This window comes from Puma concolor, chromosome A2 (genome assembly GCF_028749965.1).
Source record: "Puma concolor isolate L17-30 chromosome A2, mPumCon1.1.hap2, whole genome shotgun sequence".
In the NCBI taxonomy this organism is placed as follows: Eukaryota; Metazoa; Chordata; class Mammalia; order Carnivora; family Felidae; genus Puma; species Puma concolor.
Genome location: NC_141668.1, coordinates 153,298,107 through 153,313,776, shown reverse-complemented (window position 1 = coordinate 153,313,776; position 15,670 = coordinate 153,298,107). Strand labels below are relative to the sequence as shown.

General features: G+C 53.4%; 4 protein-coding genes across 7 annotated transcripts in view; 1 reads left to right on the top strand and 3 right to left on the bottom strand.

The window, feature by feature from the left end:
* RHOA (ras homolog family member A) overlaps positions 1-1,220 on the bottom strand; it is a 61,157-nt gene extending 59,937 nt beyond the window's left edge. For both annotated transcript variants that reach the window (XM_086698218.1, XM_086698219.1), the window contains exon 1: positions 1,029-1,220. The gene's annotated coding sequence lies outside the window, so the exon portion shown is untranslated. The remainder of the gene's footprint in view (positions 1-1,028) is intronic.
* An 86-nt stretch (positions 1,221-1,306) lies between these two features.
* TCTA (T cell leukemia translocation altered) lies at positions 1,307-4,749 on the top strand. 2 transcript variants are annotated; one of them, XM_086698220.1, is made up of 4 exons: positions 1,307-1,856; positions 2,133-2,235; positions 3,380-4,022; positions 4,177-4,749. In XM_086698220.1, the coding sequence occupies exons 1-3, from the start codon at positions 1,634-1,636 to the stop codon at positions 3,420-3,422; spliced, it is 369 nt and encodes a 122-aa protein (XP_086554346.1). In that variant the 5' UTR covers positions 1,307-1,633; the 3' UTR covers positions 3,423-4,022; positions 4,177-4,749. The 2 variants fall into 2 exon arrangements, with proteins under 2 accessions (XP_086554346.1, XP_086554347.1); XM_086698221.1 differs by having other exon boundaries at positions 1,415-1,856; positions 2,181-2,235.
* An 823-nt stretch (positions 4,750-5,572) lies between these two features.
* AMT (aminomethyltransferase) lies at positions 5,573-10,357 on the bottom strand. Its single transcript, XM_025916275.2, has 9 exons — positions 9,873-10,357; positions 9,604-9,771; positions 8,991-9,071; positions 7,985-8,116; positions 7,508-7,586; positions 7,057-7,202; positions 6,792-6,972; positions 6,329-6,484; positions 5,573-6,230 (listed from the first exon to the last, which is right to left on the bottom strand). The coding sequence occupies exons 1-9, from the start codon at positions 9,960-9,962 to the stop codon at positions 6,052-6,054; spliced, it is 1,212 nt and encodes a 403-aa protein (XP_025772060.1). The 5' UTR covers positions 9,963-10,357; the 3' UTR covers positions 5,573-6,051.
* Positions 10,358-10,485: 128 nt separating this feature from the next.
* On the bottom strand, positions 10,486-14,823 carry NICN1 (nicolin 1, tubulin polyglutamylase complex subunit). Of its 2 annotated transcripts, XM_025916248.2 has the most exons (6): positions 14,612-14,821; positions 13,256-13,432; positions 12,889-13,002; positions 12,368-12,439; positions 11,923-12,027; positions 10,486-11,849 (listed from the first exon to the last, which is right to left on the bottom strand). In XM_025916248.2, exons 1-6 carry the CDS (start codon positions 14,741-14,743, stop codon positions 11,808-11,810), a joined length of 642 nt encoding a protein of 213 aa, XP_025772033.1. In that variant the 5' UTR covers positions 14,744-14,821; the 3' UTR covers positions 10,486-11,807. The 2 variants fall into 2 exon arrangements, with proteins under 2 accessions (XP_025772033.1, XP_086554343.1); XM_086698217.1 differs by lacking the exon at positions 11,923-12,027 and having other exon boundaries at positions 14,612-14,823.
* Positions 14,824-15,670: the final 847 nt, after the last annotated feature.

The window sequence follows — 15,670 nt, the reverse complement described above, 5'->3', positions numbered from 1 at the left end:
ATATAACATTTTTAAGACATTTTTTAAAGTATTTTTCCCCTTCAGATCTGGCAGGGAGGACTATAATGTGATTACACACCTGCAAGAAACATTTACTTCAAAAGACAATCTTAAACACAAAAAGAACCAAACAAGTCACTAACGCTGGTAAAAATTTTAAATCAGGACCATTAAAAAACACAAGTGGAACCAATTCTGAGGCAAAAAGGATGCCAGTTTTCCACCGCAGACTACTAAACATGCTTTTGACCAAATCGATTTAACTGCCAACAGTGCTATTTAATAATGATGCCTCGTAACTGAGTCAATCGGTAACTAAGGATATGTTTAGGTGATTCCTAATCAAGGTAGTAACTGAGACTAAGCAAAATTGCAAATTAATACTTTATTTCGATACAACATAGTTTAAGTCATGAAAAAAATGTCTAACAGGAAAACGTCCTTTCAATACCCAAGAATCCTAACCCATAAGATTTCAACACTACCTTTTTACTTACACAATCTCCGAGAGTACTACATTTAAAAAGAAAATGTACCCAAAACATAACTGGACTTCACCCAGTATAAAACGGTGATTCATGTTTCATATTCAATGTAAAGCCAAAATGGAGTTGTAAAGAGTTTCTTTCCCATTTCAACTCCGACAGCCACGCGCACTTCGCAGGGGCCGGCTGCACCGCGCGGTTGCCGGGCCCGGCTCGAAGCCCCCGCCCTGCCCGGCGCAGCCGTGAGAGAGAGGAAGCGCCGGGGACCGCGGGCGGGCGGCTGGGGCTCCACCAGGCCTGGCCGGGCGGGGGAAGGGGCGCGGGAGGCCGCGGGGCGCGCTTCCGGGGACTGCGCGGGCGGGGCCGCTTCTTTGGGGAGCGGGGCCCCGGCCGGGAGGCAGGGGCCGGGACCCAGGGGCAGCCAGCCGAGAGCAGCAGGTGGGGCGCGGCCGCGGAGGGGCGGCGGGCGGGCTGGCGGCCGGAAGAGTGCCGGGCGGGCGGGCCCCGGGCGCCGCGGCGCCAGGAGGGTACCCTCTCGCTCACCTCAGGCGACGACTCGCAATCCGACCTCTCCACGCCAAGGACGCCTGTCCGCGAGTAGCAAGCTCGGAGACTAGGGCGGGTGGCTGAGGAGACGGAGGCAGACTAACGAGAGAACCGACGGAGGACGGCGGGCGGCGGGCGGGGAGCTCGAGCGAGCGAGGGCGGTCGGCGGCGGGAGGGCGGGGAGCGACGTGCGCGCTCCCGTGTGCCAGCGGGCTCGAGCCAGCCCCAGTCTCGGCCCCGCGCACGCGCGCGCACTCACAGCTCAGCTACGATTGCTCAGGAGCGCGTCCACGCCCTAAAGGCAAGGCGCTTAACCAATCACTGCAGCCGCGTGGGGCATCACGGGAACTCCAGGGCTATAAAAGACCTGGTTGCTATTTTATGCTTCACGACTCACTCATCCTTTAAGTAAGCAGGGTGGGGCAGGGTGCGCGTGCGCGGTTTTAATACTCCTCCCTAAACTGCCAACTCTTCGCGCAAGCGAAGTAGCCTAGCCTTGCCTAGTTTTACGCGTGCGCACTAACGGCCCTGGCCCCGGAAGACCAGACGCCTGCGCAGTCGGAACTACGGTGACAGTCCCCCGGGTGGGGTATGGGCCAGTCATGGCGGAGCCTTGGTCTGGGCAGTCCTTGCAGGCTCTTCCGACCACGGTGTTGGGCGCGCTGGGCACCCTGGGCAGCGAGTTCCTGCGGGAGTGGGAGGCGCAGGACATGCGCGTGACCCTCTTCAAGCTGCTGCTACTCTGGTTGGTGTTAAGTCTCCTGGGCATCCAGCTGGCGTGGGGGTTCTACGGGAGCACGGTGACAGGGCTGTATCACCGCCCAGGTGAGGCTCCCCACCCCCCACTGGACTCCATCATTGGGCTCCCCAGAACCCCCTAGACTACCACTGATCCCCTAAGGACCACATCACAGCTTAACTCTGCACCCTAATCCATGCCAACATACCATTTCATGCCAGAAACCCCGGTCCACCCATCACATTTTAACTTCCTTTGAACCTCAATCAGACAATACCGCTAGTCCCTTTGGGGCCCCCACGAGACTCTTCACCAAACACCGCCACTGGCCTCAAACCTGACCTGGGCTGATACCTGCTCAGATCCCCACCCCCAGCCTGCTGCAGCTCTGGATGTGTTCCTGCCCCCAGGTCTGGGCGGCCAGAACGGATCCACACCTGATGGCTCCACGCATTTCACTTCGTGGTGAGTAAATCTGTGCCCATCACAACCCCATGCTTGGCAGGCAGAGGATAGGCCTGTGCTGATAACAGGGATGGGGGCAGGAAATTCTCAGGGTAGAAGTCCACTAGTTTAGTGGTCTTTACAGCAAGCCCCAAGGTCTTCAACTGGAGCTCAGACTCTAATTTCTGAACAGCCCACCAATATGCTGTTCAGCATGCTGCCTGTGGGGCTATTGTCACAATTTCAGAGATGAGCTGGCAAGTCTGTTGGGTTCCACTCTACTGCAAGCCCTTCAGTTAGAAAGGCAGGAGCCTATGTCCTTAATGCACTTACTGGCAACATCAGGTCAGCCTCCTCATCTGTAAAACATCTACTCACTAATCAGAGCATTCATTCAACTAATTTCTGAGCTCCTTCTATATGAGGGGTGTGGTGTGGTGTGGTGTGGTGGGGGGAGAGGAGGGCAACTAGGTCCAGAGAACAAGGACAACCCAGGGGGGTTATCCTTTATCCTGTTTATAGGGGGAGCCAGAGATTTAAAAGGGAGGGCAACAAAAAAATAATAAAAGGGAAGGGCAGCGGTGTGGGGGCAAGGGTAGTCAAGAGTTTTCTCGCAAAACAGACACCTAAGCTAATGGCAAAGGCTAGGGAGTAAGTGTACCAGGCAAAGAAAATTGATAGAATAAGGCCCAGGGCAAGAACAAGGGTGTCATATTGGAAGGATAGACAAAGCTGTGACACTGGAGCTCAAACATGAAGGCATTGGCGGGACCCACAATACCCTATGCCAAATTTCAGGAAGCTATTGAAGGACTCAGCAAGGCTATGGCCTGATCTAATTTGTCTTTATAACTGCCTGTTTCATGGCAAGAAAAGGGGTCCAATAGAGAAGGCAAGAGGCCAGTTAGGAGGCCTGCCACTGTCCAGGTCCTGAGCAACTTGGGGAAGGATAGGAATACCATAAGGTAGGAACCAGGAGGAAAAACTTGTCTTCAGGAGAAAGGTGAGGGACCCAGTGTGGGCTGTGGGAACTTAGTACAGAGATATAGATTGTAGTGTGGCTTTACTGAGCCCACTTCAGCCCCTACAGGGCTAGAGAGAGCCAATCTCAGGGACTGTTGTGCTGCCTGTGGAATAATCCTTTTCTCTTTTCCATCACTTTTAGGGAAACAACAGCAAATGAACCTCTCAAAACCCACAGAGAATAAGGGAAGGCAGCAGAGGGATCTCCAGGGACATCACCGGGTCTGCTGGTTCCCACACTGGGTTCTGCTGCTGCCCAGACCCCAGAGACTGCATGGGGGGAGGGGTTGGGGGCAGGGAGTACCCCAGTGCTTGAAGACCTGGCCCTCCACTGCTCTTGGCCTTGCCTCCAGCAGCTCCAGGCATTGGGCCAGTAAAGTTTGCCTCTACCCAGATCTGGGTGCCTTAAGGAGAGAAGACATGTTCCTCCTCTCTCAGGGGTCAGCTCAGGAGGAGCCTCTGGGTTGGGGAGGCCAACAGTCCATTTTCTGCCTTGGCTTTTTCCTGTCCCCCTTCCAATCTGCTGGGATGTGACCCCATAGAAATTTCCTTGAGAAGAAACTTGAGGTTGACCAGCTCTGGGATTTGTAAGGGAAGTCTGTTTTCTCCTAAGCTCTTGAATTTGTTTTTGCTTTGTTGGCAGGGAGCCAGGAAAGACTGGCCTAGACATGGCCTTATACTCTATGGTTACTTAGCTGGCCATACAAGCGCCAGGGGGCGCTTGGCACTACCTGGACGTGGAGGCACCAAACACCCACTTCCCTAGCCCATCCAGAGCTTTTCAGGTGTGAGTCAGGCTATGGAAATTGTCCTTTCCTGAATATTAACTCATTTATACTCTTCTCAATCCTTGTTGGGAGGTTGGGTGCCTGAAAGACGCTAAGCCCCAAGGGTGACCTTCCACCCCCACCCATGGGGTTGTACCCTGTCCCCTCACAGAGAGGTACTAAGCAGTTACCGCTGAGTGGCTCTGCCACTTCATCACTTCCCATCTTGACCCGGAACCACAAGAGCTTCATCCTAAGAGGCCACAGGCTCAGCTCGTCCCCACTAGCACCATCTCAGCCCCCAAGAACCCTCCCTCAACAGCCGGGAAGAACCACAGGCTGGGCAGGCCTGCCACTTACACAGTGGGCCAGGGGAGCTTCCAAAGGTGTGGGAGGCACATGCCAGTTTCTGAAAGCAGCATGACCCTAGAACTGCCTCCCTTCCTGAAGGCTGTATTTCTATACTTGTTTCTGCTGGACCACCAGCTACCTCAGTATCCCGCTGCCTGCTTCCTCTATCCATCTGGCAGCCTTTGGCTAGGCCACCTTTGCAGCAGAAACACACTGGAAGTAGGACTACACTGAACTTGTGTACGTGTATCTACTTTGGAGGTATCTTCTGACTGGTAGGATGATGGTTTTGCAGCCTCAGGCCTACCCACTGACACCACCACACATAGAATCAGGGTCTCACATTTTACCCCAGGTTCAGCTGAGGATGTGGCTTATTAAACTTGGAAGTGCATCAGTTGTGTGGTTATTCAGACAGGACGAGGGTGTGCATGCACAGGGAAAACTGGAAAGGGAACACTTGGGGCTACTGCCCCTCAGCGCACAGAATGCAATGACTTGCAGAGGTGGAGAAATGACACCAGCTCTCTGGAGGAGCAGTGGTGGGTGCCCAATAGGGAGGGGGCACTATCCTCACTAGTTTTTATAGACTTGGCCCTCTCAAGGAGAATCCACTCTAAGCCTGCCTCAGAGGCCAGGCAAGGAGGCATTAGGCTGGCACGCCAGCAATCATGTGGACAAAGGACAATGAAGCTAGAAACTCTGGCAAGCAAGAAGAAAGGAAGCTCGCTTAATGTTTTGTTAGAAGTCAGTGGAGTCCAGTAATGGGCCCCAGGGGCAAAGGTCAGCCCAGGGTAAGGCAGGTCCAGGAGGAGGCCCAGTGTGCTCTACAACAGCCCTGGGGCTCAGAACAGATGGTGAGCCTGGCATGGTTTGCTACTAAGCAGCAGGCTGGGATAACTTGGGAATGTGGAAGAGTGAGTCTGTGTCCCCTCAGCTTTCCCAAGTTTACACAGGCACAATGGCCCTACAGGGCCAAGCCTTTGTGAGTCAGGAATCATTCCTGCCTAGGGAGAGGCAGCGCTACCCAAGGTAATAATAACCCCTTTGCAGTGTGAGAAACCATGATGAGGTAGGTTGGGCAGGCTTTACCTCCTCCCTAAATGTAAGCCTCTGTTCCACAGCCAGCACCTGGCAGAGTGGAAGGGAGAGATGCCAGAACTAGTGCTTCCCATAGCCCTCCAGCAGACAAGAATGGGGTCAATGGGAGCACAAGCTGACATTGCATGAGCTGGTCTATTGCTCGGAAATGGGTCTTTTTTTTTTTAATTTTTTTTTTTAACATTTATTTATTTTTGAGACAGAGAGAGACAGAGCATGAATGGGGGAGGGTCAGAGAGAGAGGGAGACACAGAATCTGAAACAGGCTCCAGGCTCTGAGCAGTCAGCACAGAGCCCGACGCGGGGCTCGAACTCACAGACAGTGAGATCGTGACCTGAGCCGAAGTCGGACGCCTAACCAACTGAGCCACCCAGGCACCCCAGAAATGGGGTCTTTCAAGAAGTGTACCTCTCCAAGAGGAGAGGCACATGAGAGAGAGAATAGGTGGTTTGCCCCCCACACACACCAGAAAATCAGAAACATCCTCCACCCTAGCCACCTACCCCAGAGTATTCAGCCTTAGCTTCCTAACCCTTGTAGAATGCCCTCCAGGTCCAGGCTCTTGGATGGGAAGGGCCCTGACCCAATCCATCCTCACTTGAGGGTATAGTAATTTGTAGTCACAAAGGGCATCTTGCTGACCACAGCCATTTGCTGCTTCCGCCGCACCTCTACCAACAGCGGGGTACCTGGCCGACTATACTCACAGGGCACATAACCCATGGCCACATTCTTCTTCAGGCAGGGAGAGGGGCAGCCACTGGTAACAGTACCTGTGTGAGAAGAAGCCATGTCAGCACCACCTTACCAGTCCAATGCCCACCCTCCTAGGGAAGGGACAAGGGCTCTCCAACTTCCCTGGTCCACCTACCAATCATGGTGCCCTCCATATTCAGGATGGGGCTGTGTGCCCGCATAGGTGCCCCCTCGCACATTAACCCTACACGTCTCCGCTGCACTTTGCCCTTCAGCTGAGGAAGAATGACCGACGCTCCAGGGAAGTCCATGGCAGTTCGGCGGCGCTTCCCTGAAGCATGACACCAGGCTTAAGCCACAGTCCATAAAACCCTTGGCCATAGGAGGTCCTAGTTACAAGGACCCCAAGTAAAATCCATCCAGCAGTGAGGTCCCTTTGCTCAGGGCCCCCCAAGCTCCATTCCTCCCCTGCAATGCAGTCAGCCACCCACCTCTTGTCCCCAGGTCTTGAAGATTATGCTGCCCACTTCAGCCTGCTGAGGATCTAATGGGCAAAGCCACAGTGGCTACACAGCCTTGGGAGCAGTCATAGGCTGGCCACTGTAGCCTTCAGGATTCTGAGTGCTGGCCCAGCTCACCCAATGTCCAACTGAGGCTGCCTTCCACAGGTGTGGTGTGTTCATCAATGTCACTCCCATACAGGCAGAGGCCTGCCTCCAGGCGTAGGCTGTCCCGGGCCGCCAGCCCTGCCAGCTTCACCTCTGGGTTTTCCAGCAGAGCTGTTGCCAGGTGGACTGCCCCTGCAGCTGGCACTGAGATCTGCATGGAACACCAGAGAGCAGGTGGGCAGCTGGCTCCAGAATCCTGTGTCCTGCACCATCCTACACCTACTTTTTCACATACCTCCACACCATCCTCTCCTGTGTAGCCACAGCGGGTCACACGGCAGCCGGACACACCAAACACTTCCATCACAGCACTGGTCATGAAGGGCAGTTTTCTTAGGTCATCTGCCACGCCGGCCTGCAATACCTGGGCCGCAGTGGGGCCTAGGCCCAGGGAGACCGTGACCAATTGTCCAGGTCCTAGTTTCCTCTCAAAGCTGGACCACAGCCCTTACTCAGGGACCAGAATAAGCCCTGAGCAAGTGCTATTCTGCAGGTGGGAGAAGGTGCTCTTGCCCACAGCCCATGGAGCCTTATGGCAGGTAGAGGGAGGACATTAATACCAAACTTAGAATTATGGCACACAAATGTCACACCATGCACACTTTCCTCCTGATAGGCCTTCTGTGCTTAGTAGTTGAAAAGCCAGGAGGCAAAGGTCAGCTCCAACCCTAGCCTGGCCTGCTCACCTTGCAGGGCTAGCAAGCCATTATCCACCACTTCCAAACTCACATCACTGCCCATGTTCTGAAGCTCCCTGACCTTGCCCTGAAAGGAAAGACAGAAACACCACATCAGCTTCTGGGACCACTTACTGAGCACTTACTGTGGGCTGACAGCTGGCTGAAGAGCTGGGCAGAATAGGCCAGTTCCCATCTGACAAAGTCACATAACTAAGTGGTATGGATGACCCAAGGCCAGGTCTGCCAGTGCTAACATCAGGCTCCAGCTTTTACCTTAACCAGAGGATGCTCACTTGGGAGCCAGGGTCAATTTTACCTCCCCTACTACCCCATCACTGAAACCTGGCATTCTCCAGGCAGGACCCACTCTGGCCTGCTGTTCACTCACTCAAAAAGCCATTGTCTGAGCCCTTTGTCCCTGCTGGGTCTGTCCTGTTCTGTGAACAAGGAACATAGGGTACCTAGAACACAGAAGGGCTGTACCTGCATGAGGGCCAAGTCCTTGTCCCAGCAGCCAGCGTTGGACACCACATACAGGTACCCCTCAGAGGTGCTGGTCACGATCAAGTCATCTAAGATGCCTCCAGCCTCATTGGTAAACAGTGACAGCGTCCCCTAGTGCCAAAATGGAGCATCTTTGCCTCCAGATCCAGGAGTCAGACAATGCCCCCCGCCCCCAGGGCCACTCAGCCATCACAAATTCCTGAAAAAGAAGCCTCATGCGCAGGGCTGGAAGGCGAGGAGGAACAAAGCTAGGTGAGCCCAGGACCCTGCCCAATCCCAGGGTTTTTGATCCTCATGCACTAAGAAAGTTTTCACCCCTTCCCACCTTGGGAGACCTCCCTGATCTGGTGGGGCTTCTGTACCCCTCCCCACTCAGTACTGAGAGCCCCACCTCACACTTAATCCATGACACCTAGGACTTGCTGCTTCATCCCACCCAGACCTGGGACAACTCAGTCCATTCCCCAAACCCCAAGATGGAAACTTCAAAGTGCATCTTGATGATCCCATGAGCTCCACAGCAATACTCCAAAATACTGTGAGGCTGGCCTCACAGCCTCCCCACTGGATGGACAGTCTGAGGTTGAGAGGTCATATGAATCACCTGGGGATCATGTTAAAATGCAAGTTCCGATTCAGCGGGTCTACAGCAGCGCCTGACAGTGTATTCCCTAACAAGCTCTTGGTGATAATGAGACTGTTGGTTTAATGGACTGCCTTTGAATTTCAAGGGGTTTGACAGCATGGAAAATCACAGAACAGGACATAAACCTGGGTTTCTAGCCTTCCAGCCTGATGTGGTAAGGATGGAATAGCCCCCCCTCCCCTGCAGATAACTAGATGTCCAGACATGACACAGGGACCCCATGCCCCAAGACTGCAAGCCCCGAGAAGCTGTATCTGAACATTGCTGTCCTTCCACCCCTCCCCCCATTTGCTGGCTCATGACTAAGAACACCCATTTAGCAAAATAAGAGGGACCCACCTGGTTTGGCCTTAGCTCTGCAATATCTCCAACCACTAGACTCTCCATCAGCTTCACCCGGTCACAACCAAGTATCTTGGTCTGGGAAAAAGATCCAAAACCTCAGACCACAGTAATCGCTGCAATCAGGAAAGCCACTGGACAAGGAGGCATCCTCCCTGCCATCCACAGTACAGCCCAATGCAGCCTAAGTGCCTGAGCAGTCTTTTGGTTCTGCGGATGGCAGATCCCCACCTTCTGGTTCCCCCACATCCGCCAACACAGGAGGGGGTGCAATGGAGGTGTTTAGGAAACTTGAAAGGGCCCAGCACCATCATGAAATACCCTCTTTTCCAAACCAACACCCAGGACAGTTGATGAGAATGGGCGCCAGCCCTGGGAAACCCAGGACATAAAGTCATGCTACTAAGAGGGAGTAGGCTGAAGAGATTAAAGAGGAGACAATCAAGAGATCCTCTGAGTTAATTTCCTGGGCTATAGTCTCCAACACCTGAGACCTCCACTTCTGCAAGGGCAGCCCTTGGAATCCACCTCCCAACAAAGCCCAAAAGCTACACCCCTGTGGAAGGGGAGGAAGCCCTGACCTGGCAGCTAGTATGCTTCCCTGGCTCACCTGCAGCATGTGGGACACGTCAAAGAGTGAGCAGTGCCGGCGTGTGTGCAGGTGTGAGGCAACGTGACTGTCCCGGTACTGCACAGGCAGACTCCAGCCTGCAAACGCCACCATCTTCCCGCCATGAGCCAGGTGGAAATCATAGAGTGGTGTCCTGCGGAGCACGTCCTGCGGGTGGCTGGGTTCAGGGCTACCAGGGTCCCAGCCTCAACCCCCACCCTTCCCGCCCCTCCAAAATTGGCACCATGCCCCAGTACCCTCTATCCCACCTGTGCACAACTGAGTGGACGGCCCAGGGCCGACGGGAGCGCCTGCAGACGCAAGCCCAGATAGGCCACCATGCTTACTGCCCGCTGCATTGTTGCCCGCAAATGGTGCAGCCGGCACACAGAGGCCACCACTCTGCCAGGCACGCTGGGAGATGTAGTCCAGGCTCTGCTTGGACAGGTCTCTCTCCCATAAAGGGGATCAGAAGGGGCGGGCAGCCCAAAAGGCAGGCAGCCCTAAGGGCAGGCGGGGCTTTAGAGCAGAGTGCAGTGACTCCTCTCTGTAGGGAAACAGCCCCAGGTGCTTCCAGCTGATCTTTCTGGGCAGATTAGGCAGTCCAAACCAGTTAAGCTGCTCGGAGTCAGAGCCAGGGGCTAGACCTCCCCTTGATGACAGCCCAGCCTCCAAAAGGCCAAAGTTCCATAAAGGGCTGGAAGGCCTGAATTGCACATTCAGGACACCCGGAGTGCAAGGTCACATGGGGGAGGGGAAGCGGGGGGGGGGGGGGGGGGGGGAAGAGTGGAGCCAGCCTGGCAGGCTGAGCACATCAGTAAACTGGCCTCTAGTGAGGGTCTCCAGCTCTCCCACTGGGAGGACACAGGCAGCCAGCAGTCATGCATTTCACAAGTATTTATTGATCTTGCTGCACACTAGGCCCTGTGCTGGGTACTGGAGACACAGCCATGAATGAAGCACAGTCCCTGCCACCCCTTCAAGGACCTCCTCCTATACTTTCTTTCTCTCTCTCTCTCTCTCTCTCACACACACACACACACACACACACACACTCTCTCTCACTCTCTCTCTCTGTCTCCCCCCCCTCTCTCTCGGAAGGCTGCTACTCCCGGAGCACAGGACTGTGGTCATTACCCTCTTAGCAAAAGCTAAATGAGGCTAAATAAATGACCCCACAGGCAAAGATAACACCTGCAAGAACTGTAATAGTTAAGAGCAGAAGGTAGCCACCAAAAGGTAGCTGACCTGCCTCCAGAAAGCTGTTGAGCCACACAAACTTCCAATTTTCCAGGTCTAACACATATTGCAGTGCTGCTGCAGCATAGTGCCCTGGAGCAAAGTCAGGAAAAAACAAAAGGTAGATTTTCTCATAAGAGTAGCCTGCCTTATTCAGCAGCAGGCCTGGGGTTATGGCAGACCTCAGCCTCTTGAAAGACACCAGTGCAAATGCCCACCTGGACCCACACCCTACCAAGGTTGGTCTTTCATCACACTTAGCATGATTCTTGAAGGGGGAAGCTGGGAGAAGGGACAGGGTGTGCTTTAGGCAAAAAGGTCCCAGAACTCATTAGACACCAGTCTTGCCAGAGACACTGCCCAGGCTGGATGGGCAGGCCCATTTGAACACACATCCAGGAGCCAGCTCTGGGACCAAGGGATTCAGGCTGCCCAAATCCCCAGCTTCACTCCCTAGGCAGACAGCAGGAGTTAGGACAGGAAATTTCTTCTTCTGGGCATAAGAAAGAAGACCACTAGGGGGCGCAGAAGGAAGACGTGGGCTCCTGTTTTTTCCTTGAGCTTCCAAACTACATGACTGCCATGGCTACAGCAGCCTTCCAATGATAGAGCAGGTTTTAGTAGGTCACCCCAGTGCACTGCATTCAGGGTGAAGGAGCAGGCAGAAGACTGGAGTGTGCATGTTGGCAGAAGGGGATTCTTAGTAAACAGAACTGGAATGTTTTCAGGGTAGGAAAAGGAGTTTCAGGTTGTAGTCAGATGAGGACAGAGTACATCCCTGCTGAGAACTCATGCTGAAGCAACTCAGTTTAGCCCCCAAGAATCTTGAATCTGTGAACGTGGCCCAGACACAGTGGGCATGCAGGCAACACTTGTAATGCACAGGGAAAGCACTTCAGCCTCTGGTGGCCTAAACCAGGTCTGGGTGGGCATGGAAGGCCAACATCTTGGCTAAGAGCCATGGTTCAAGTGTAGGAAAGCAAGTTCAGGTCATAACAGCCATCCACCTGAAACACAAAACACCATCAATCTGACCGGCTCAAGACAACAGGAGCCAAGCAGGGGGAAGCGATCACTCACATCAAAGCGGCCGATCCTTGTGGAGGTGTGACTGGCCCGGATCATCTCTGTCAGCGCCCACATCTGCTGCACCTCGGAGGATACCCTGCTGGGGTCTGGGAGACCCTGCTCCAGAAGGAGGGGTCAGTGGCCATGGGTCCGTCCCCGGCACTGCCCTTAAAGCTCCAGAGAGGCCAAGTTGGGCTACAGGGCCCTCAAACTAAGACCAGTAACATTCCCAGATAACTGGTAACACATAAGGTTAGGGCCTGATCTGCAGTAGGCAGCCCAGCCCCACTCAGAGATGCCTCAAATCCCATGGACCACCCCTGAGGAAGATGGCACAGAGTGAACCAAGGGCCCTGGGTCCAGTCCCAGATTTTTTCAGAAAGAGGCCCAGGTGGGGCCTCCTGTGCTGGACACAGGGCCTATTCACACATGGTTTTTACCCAGGATGAGGGCTTACCTCAATGAGGGGAGCAGGCTGCTCACAAGGCACTGGGTGGGAGAGCCACTTGGGGAAGGTCATGGAGGGGCTCTGCAAAGCAAAGGCATACTTCTCTGAAGGAGGCAGAGTGGGAGAGCCCTAGGACCATATTCCAAGGTCCTCAGAACAGAGGGAAGGGCACCTGAGCCTCAGACGCTGAGAAAACCCTGTTCAGGGGTCCACAGAAATCCAAGGGGCATTCAGACTACCTAAGTTCTTCTGCTATGCAGGAGGGCCCAGGAACACAAGGAACAAAAGTATCTCCCAGACCCTAAAGTCTCAAGCTCTGAGAGAGGCAGGTGATCTCAAAGGTCAGAGTATATGAGAACATGGCTTGAACTCTTGCCATGAACTTCCAGCATTCCCACCTGACTAATTTCCATGAAGGCCTCCTTCTGAGTCTTACCATCCACTTCCAGCCCCACACCCAACATCCCTAGCCATAGCTAAGAGCCTCCTTGGGAAAGGGCCAACCCAACAGCTCTGAGCTGGTCACTTACCTTTGATCCCTGCTGGTAAATCTGCAGTTCTTCCACTGTGAAAGACAGCCACAGTGGTGATGGCTGTCGCAGAATCAGGCGCAGCTCCAGTACTCTGGCCATGTCACACAGCATCTGACATACATACACACACACACACAAAAGGACCCAGCAAGGCCCTAGCTCACTGCCCAAGAGCCTCCCAACCAGCAGTGAATGAAGATGCTGCCTACCCAGACCTTTGAGAAGGAAAGAATAGTAATCCCTCCAAGGCACAGGCCCAGGCCAACCTCGCCTCCCCTCTTCCTTCCTGGTATCCTGGCCCAATCCCCAGACCCGCTGTGAGCCCTCATCTGGACTCCCCTAGTCATGCTGAGTCCCAGCTGACCTGGTGCTTGAACAGCGATACATATTCCTGGGCTCCCTCCTCACTGTGTGGGTCAGGCATGAGGCAGTAGTCCCGCAGGCAGGTCACCCACTTGGCCGGTGTGTGCGGTGAGGTGTGCTGGCGAACACGAATGCTCAAAAAGGCTGTGTAGTAATTCTTAAACATGATCTCCTGTAACTAGAGCACAAACAACCCACCATGACAAATCAGACCCAGGGCCTGAGAGGCTCAAACATACCATCTCCTCCCCTTAGGAATGTACTCTACTACCAATCTAACAACTTCAGCAAGCATCCACTGGGGCCCAAAGCCAATTTCACTTCCCTAGAAGAGCTCATAGTCTAAATGAGCAGGTCATACAAATAAACCATGACTGCAGATCTTGTCACAAGTCTAAGATGCTGCCAGGTCAGAACCCTAACTCTAGAGAAGGCAGAAAACATGGCCTGAAGATGAGGCCTGAAGGAGTTCATCAAGTGAACCAGGAAAGATAGACAGTGTAAAAGTAACATATGCAAAGGGGTACCAAGGGGTGAGAAAACCTGGCCTACCTCTGAAATGGCAGTGATTCAGCCCAGCACCAGGAATTCTCATCATCGGACACTCATCAGAATCACCCAAATAAGTTTTTTGTTTGTTTTGTTTTTGTTTTAATATAGATGAATAGGCTCCACCCTAGGTCTACTGAATCAAGATTTACAGAGTTGGTCCATTTAGTGAAGTTTCCTAGCTTATAGCAAGAAACAGCTTGAAAGATGACCACACACTATAGGACAAAGTGCATGGGGTCAAGAGGCAGGCAGGGTGCAGACACAGGTGGCCCTGAGGACACTAGAAAGTGGACTTTGTCCTCTGTGCTGAGGTCTTGTCATGTTATTCACTCTGTCAGTAGATGTGGACTGGACAGGCAACTGGAGATTGGAACCTGGAGCCATTAGGATGATCATGATGAGGAATGAGCTGAATCTGACCTGGCAAGCAAGGACTGTAAGAATGGGCAGGAGGCAGGTTTTGAGGTAACTCATTGCCTAATGATCCCTAGCCCAGTGGCCAGGAACAAAATGACCTCTCACCTCTCTTTGGCTCACAACTGTATTACCAGCATCACCCTACTATCTTGGCACTTCTACACCAGCCCTGTCCTGGATACGGGGCAGAGATGTTGAAGAGAACAAGTCAGAACGCTGCATTCTAGTAAAGATGTGTTAACTGAAGGAATAAGTAAATGGTTAACTGGCTCACAAGGGCAAGAACACTGCAGAGGCTTTCTGTGAAAGATTAAATACCCAGGACACGCCCTAGTTCCCGGGTCAGCCCCGCCCAGGAGCCCCGGTCGCGCCCACGGGGCTTGCTCACCTCGAAGGGCGCGACGCTGGGGAAGGTGACATCGATGACCAGCACACCAGGCCGGCCTTGGGAGGTTCGCACGTCGCCCACCTGCAGGGCCACGGTGCCTTTCACATGGCAAGGCACCGACACGCGGGACATGGTGTCAACAGCCGCGACCAAACCCAACCGCCGCTCCTGGCCTTGGTCCACTGGCCTTCCCGGCGTCCCCAGCCGAGTCCCAAGAACTACAACTCCCGGAAAGACTCGCGCTGGGCCAGCCCAGCCAATTACAGATGCTCTGGGCCTGCAGGGAGTCGGAAGTGCCTGCGGAAGTGTCCCTTCAGCCAATCACGGCGCGAGCATTTAGAAGGCGTCGTGGGGCCCTGCCCCGAAACATCCAAGCCATTTTATATCTGAGCTGTCCTGACCCTTCACTGCTCCGAGTCTTGCGCCGTTACTGGTTGTGTCCCGGGCAGTCGTTGCTTAAAACTCGTAAAGCCACGAGCACTACTGAGCTTTGTGCCCGGCCGACATTAGTCAAAAATAAGTATGAACGCCTCCCCTTTTTTTTAATGGACAAAGGATTTGAACAGATAATTTACAAAAGAATATAAATAGCCAATAAACCAATGAAAAGATGCTTAACATGGTTATTCATCAGGGAAGTGCAAATCACAACTCCCACAAACCCACCGAATAGGCTAAAACTAAAGACGCCAAGATGTGGAATGCCTGGAACCTTAATCCACTGGTAATTTCCAGCCATTTTTTAAAAAGTTTGGCATTTCTTTAAAAACGGAATTTCAGGGTGCCTGGGTGGCTCAGTCGGTTAAGCATCTTTCTTTCTTTCTTTCTTTCTTTCTTTCTTTCTTTCTTTCTTTCTTTCTTCCTTCCTTCCTTCCTTCCTTCCTTCCTTCCTTTCTTTCTTTCTTTTTTTTTTTTTTTTTTCTGCCCCCCAAGCCTCTGACTCTTGATTTCAGCTCCGGTCATAATCTCACAGTTTGTAAACTAACAGTAAGCCTGCTTGAGATTCCCCCCCCCCCCCCCGCTTCCCCTCCCCTGTTCGCGCTCTCTCTCTCTCAAAAA

Coding starts and splice junctions, on each gene's coding strand:
- AMT (XM_025916275.2), bottom strand. CDS start 9,962: ATGCAGCGGGCAGTAAGCATGGTGGCCTATCTGGGCTTGCGTCTGCAG. Junction 8,117..8,990: donor CAGAGCTAAGGCCAAACCAG/GTGGGTCCCTCT, acceptor TTTTGGCACTAG/GGGACGCTGTCACTGTTTAC. Junction 6,231..6,328: donor TATGGAGGGCACCATGATTG/GTAGGTGGACCA, acceptor CTTCTCACACAG/GTACTGTTACCAGTGGCTGC.
- NICN1 (XM_025916248.2), bottom strand. CDS start 14,743: ATGTCCCGCGTGTCGGTGCCTTGCCATGTGAAAGGCACCGTGGCCCTG. Junction 12,440..12,888: donor TTTACCAGCAGGGATCAAAG/GTAAGTGACCAG, acceptor TTTGCTTTGCAG/AGCCCCTCCATGACCTTCCC. Junction 11,850..11,922: donor CAAGGATCGGCCGCTTTGAT/GTGAGTGATCGC, acceptor TTTGTGTTTCAG/GTGGATGGCTGTTATGACCT.
- TCTA (XM_086698220.1), top strand. CDS start 1,634: ATGGCGGAGCCTTGGTCTGGGCAGTCCTTGCAGGCTCTTCCGACCACG. Junction 1,857..2,132: donor AGGGCTGTATCACCGCCCAG/GTGAGGCTCCCC, acceptor ATACCTGCTCAG/ATCCCCACCCCCAGCCTGCT. Junction 2,236..3,379: donor TCCACGCATTTCACTTCGTG/GTGAGTAAATCT, acceptor CATCACTTTTAG/GGAAACAACAGCAAATGAAC.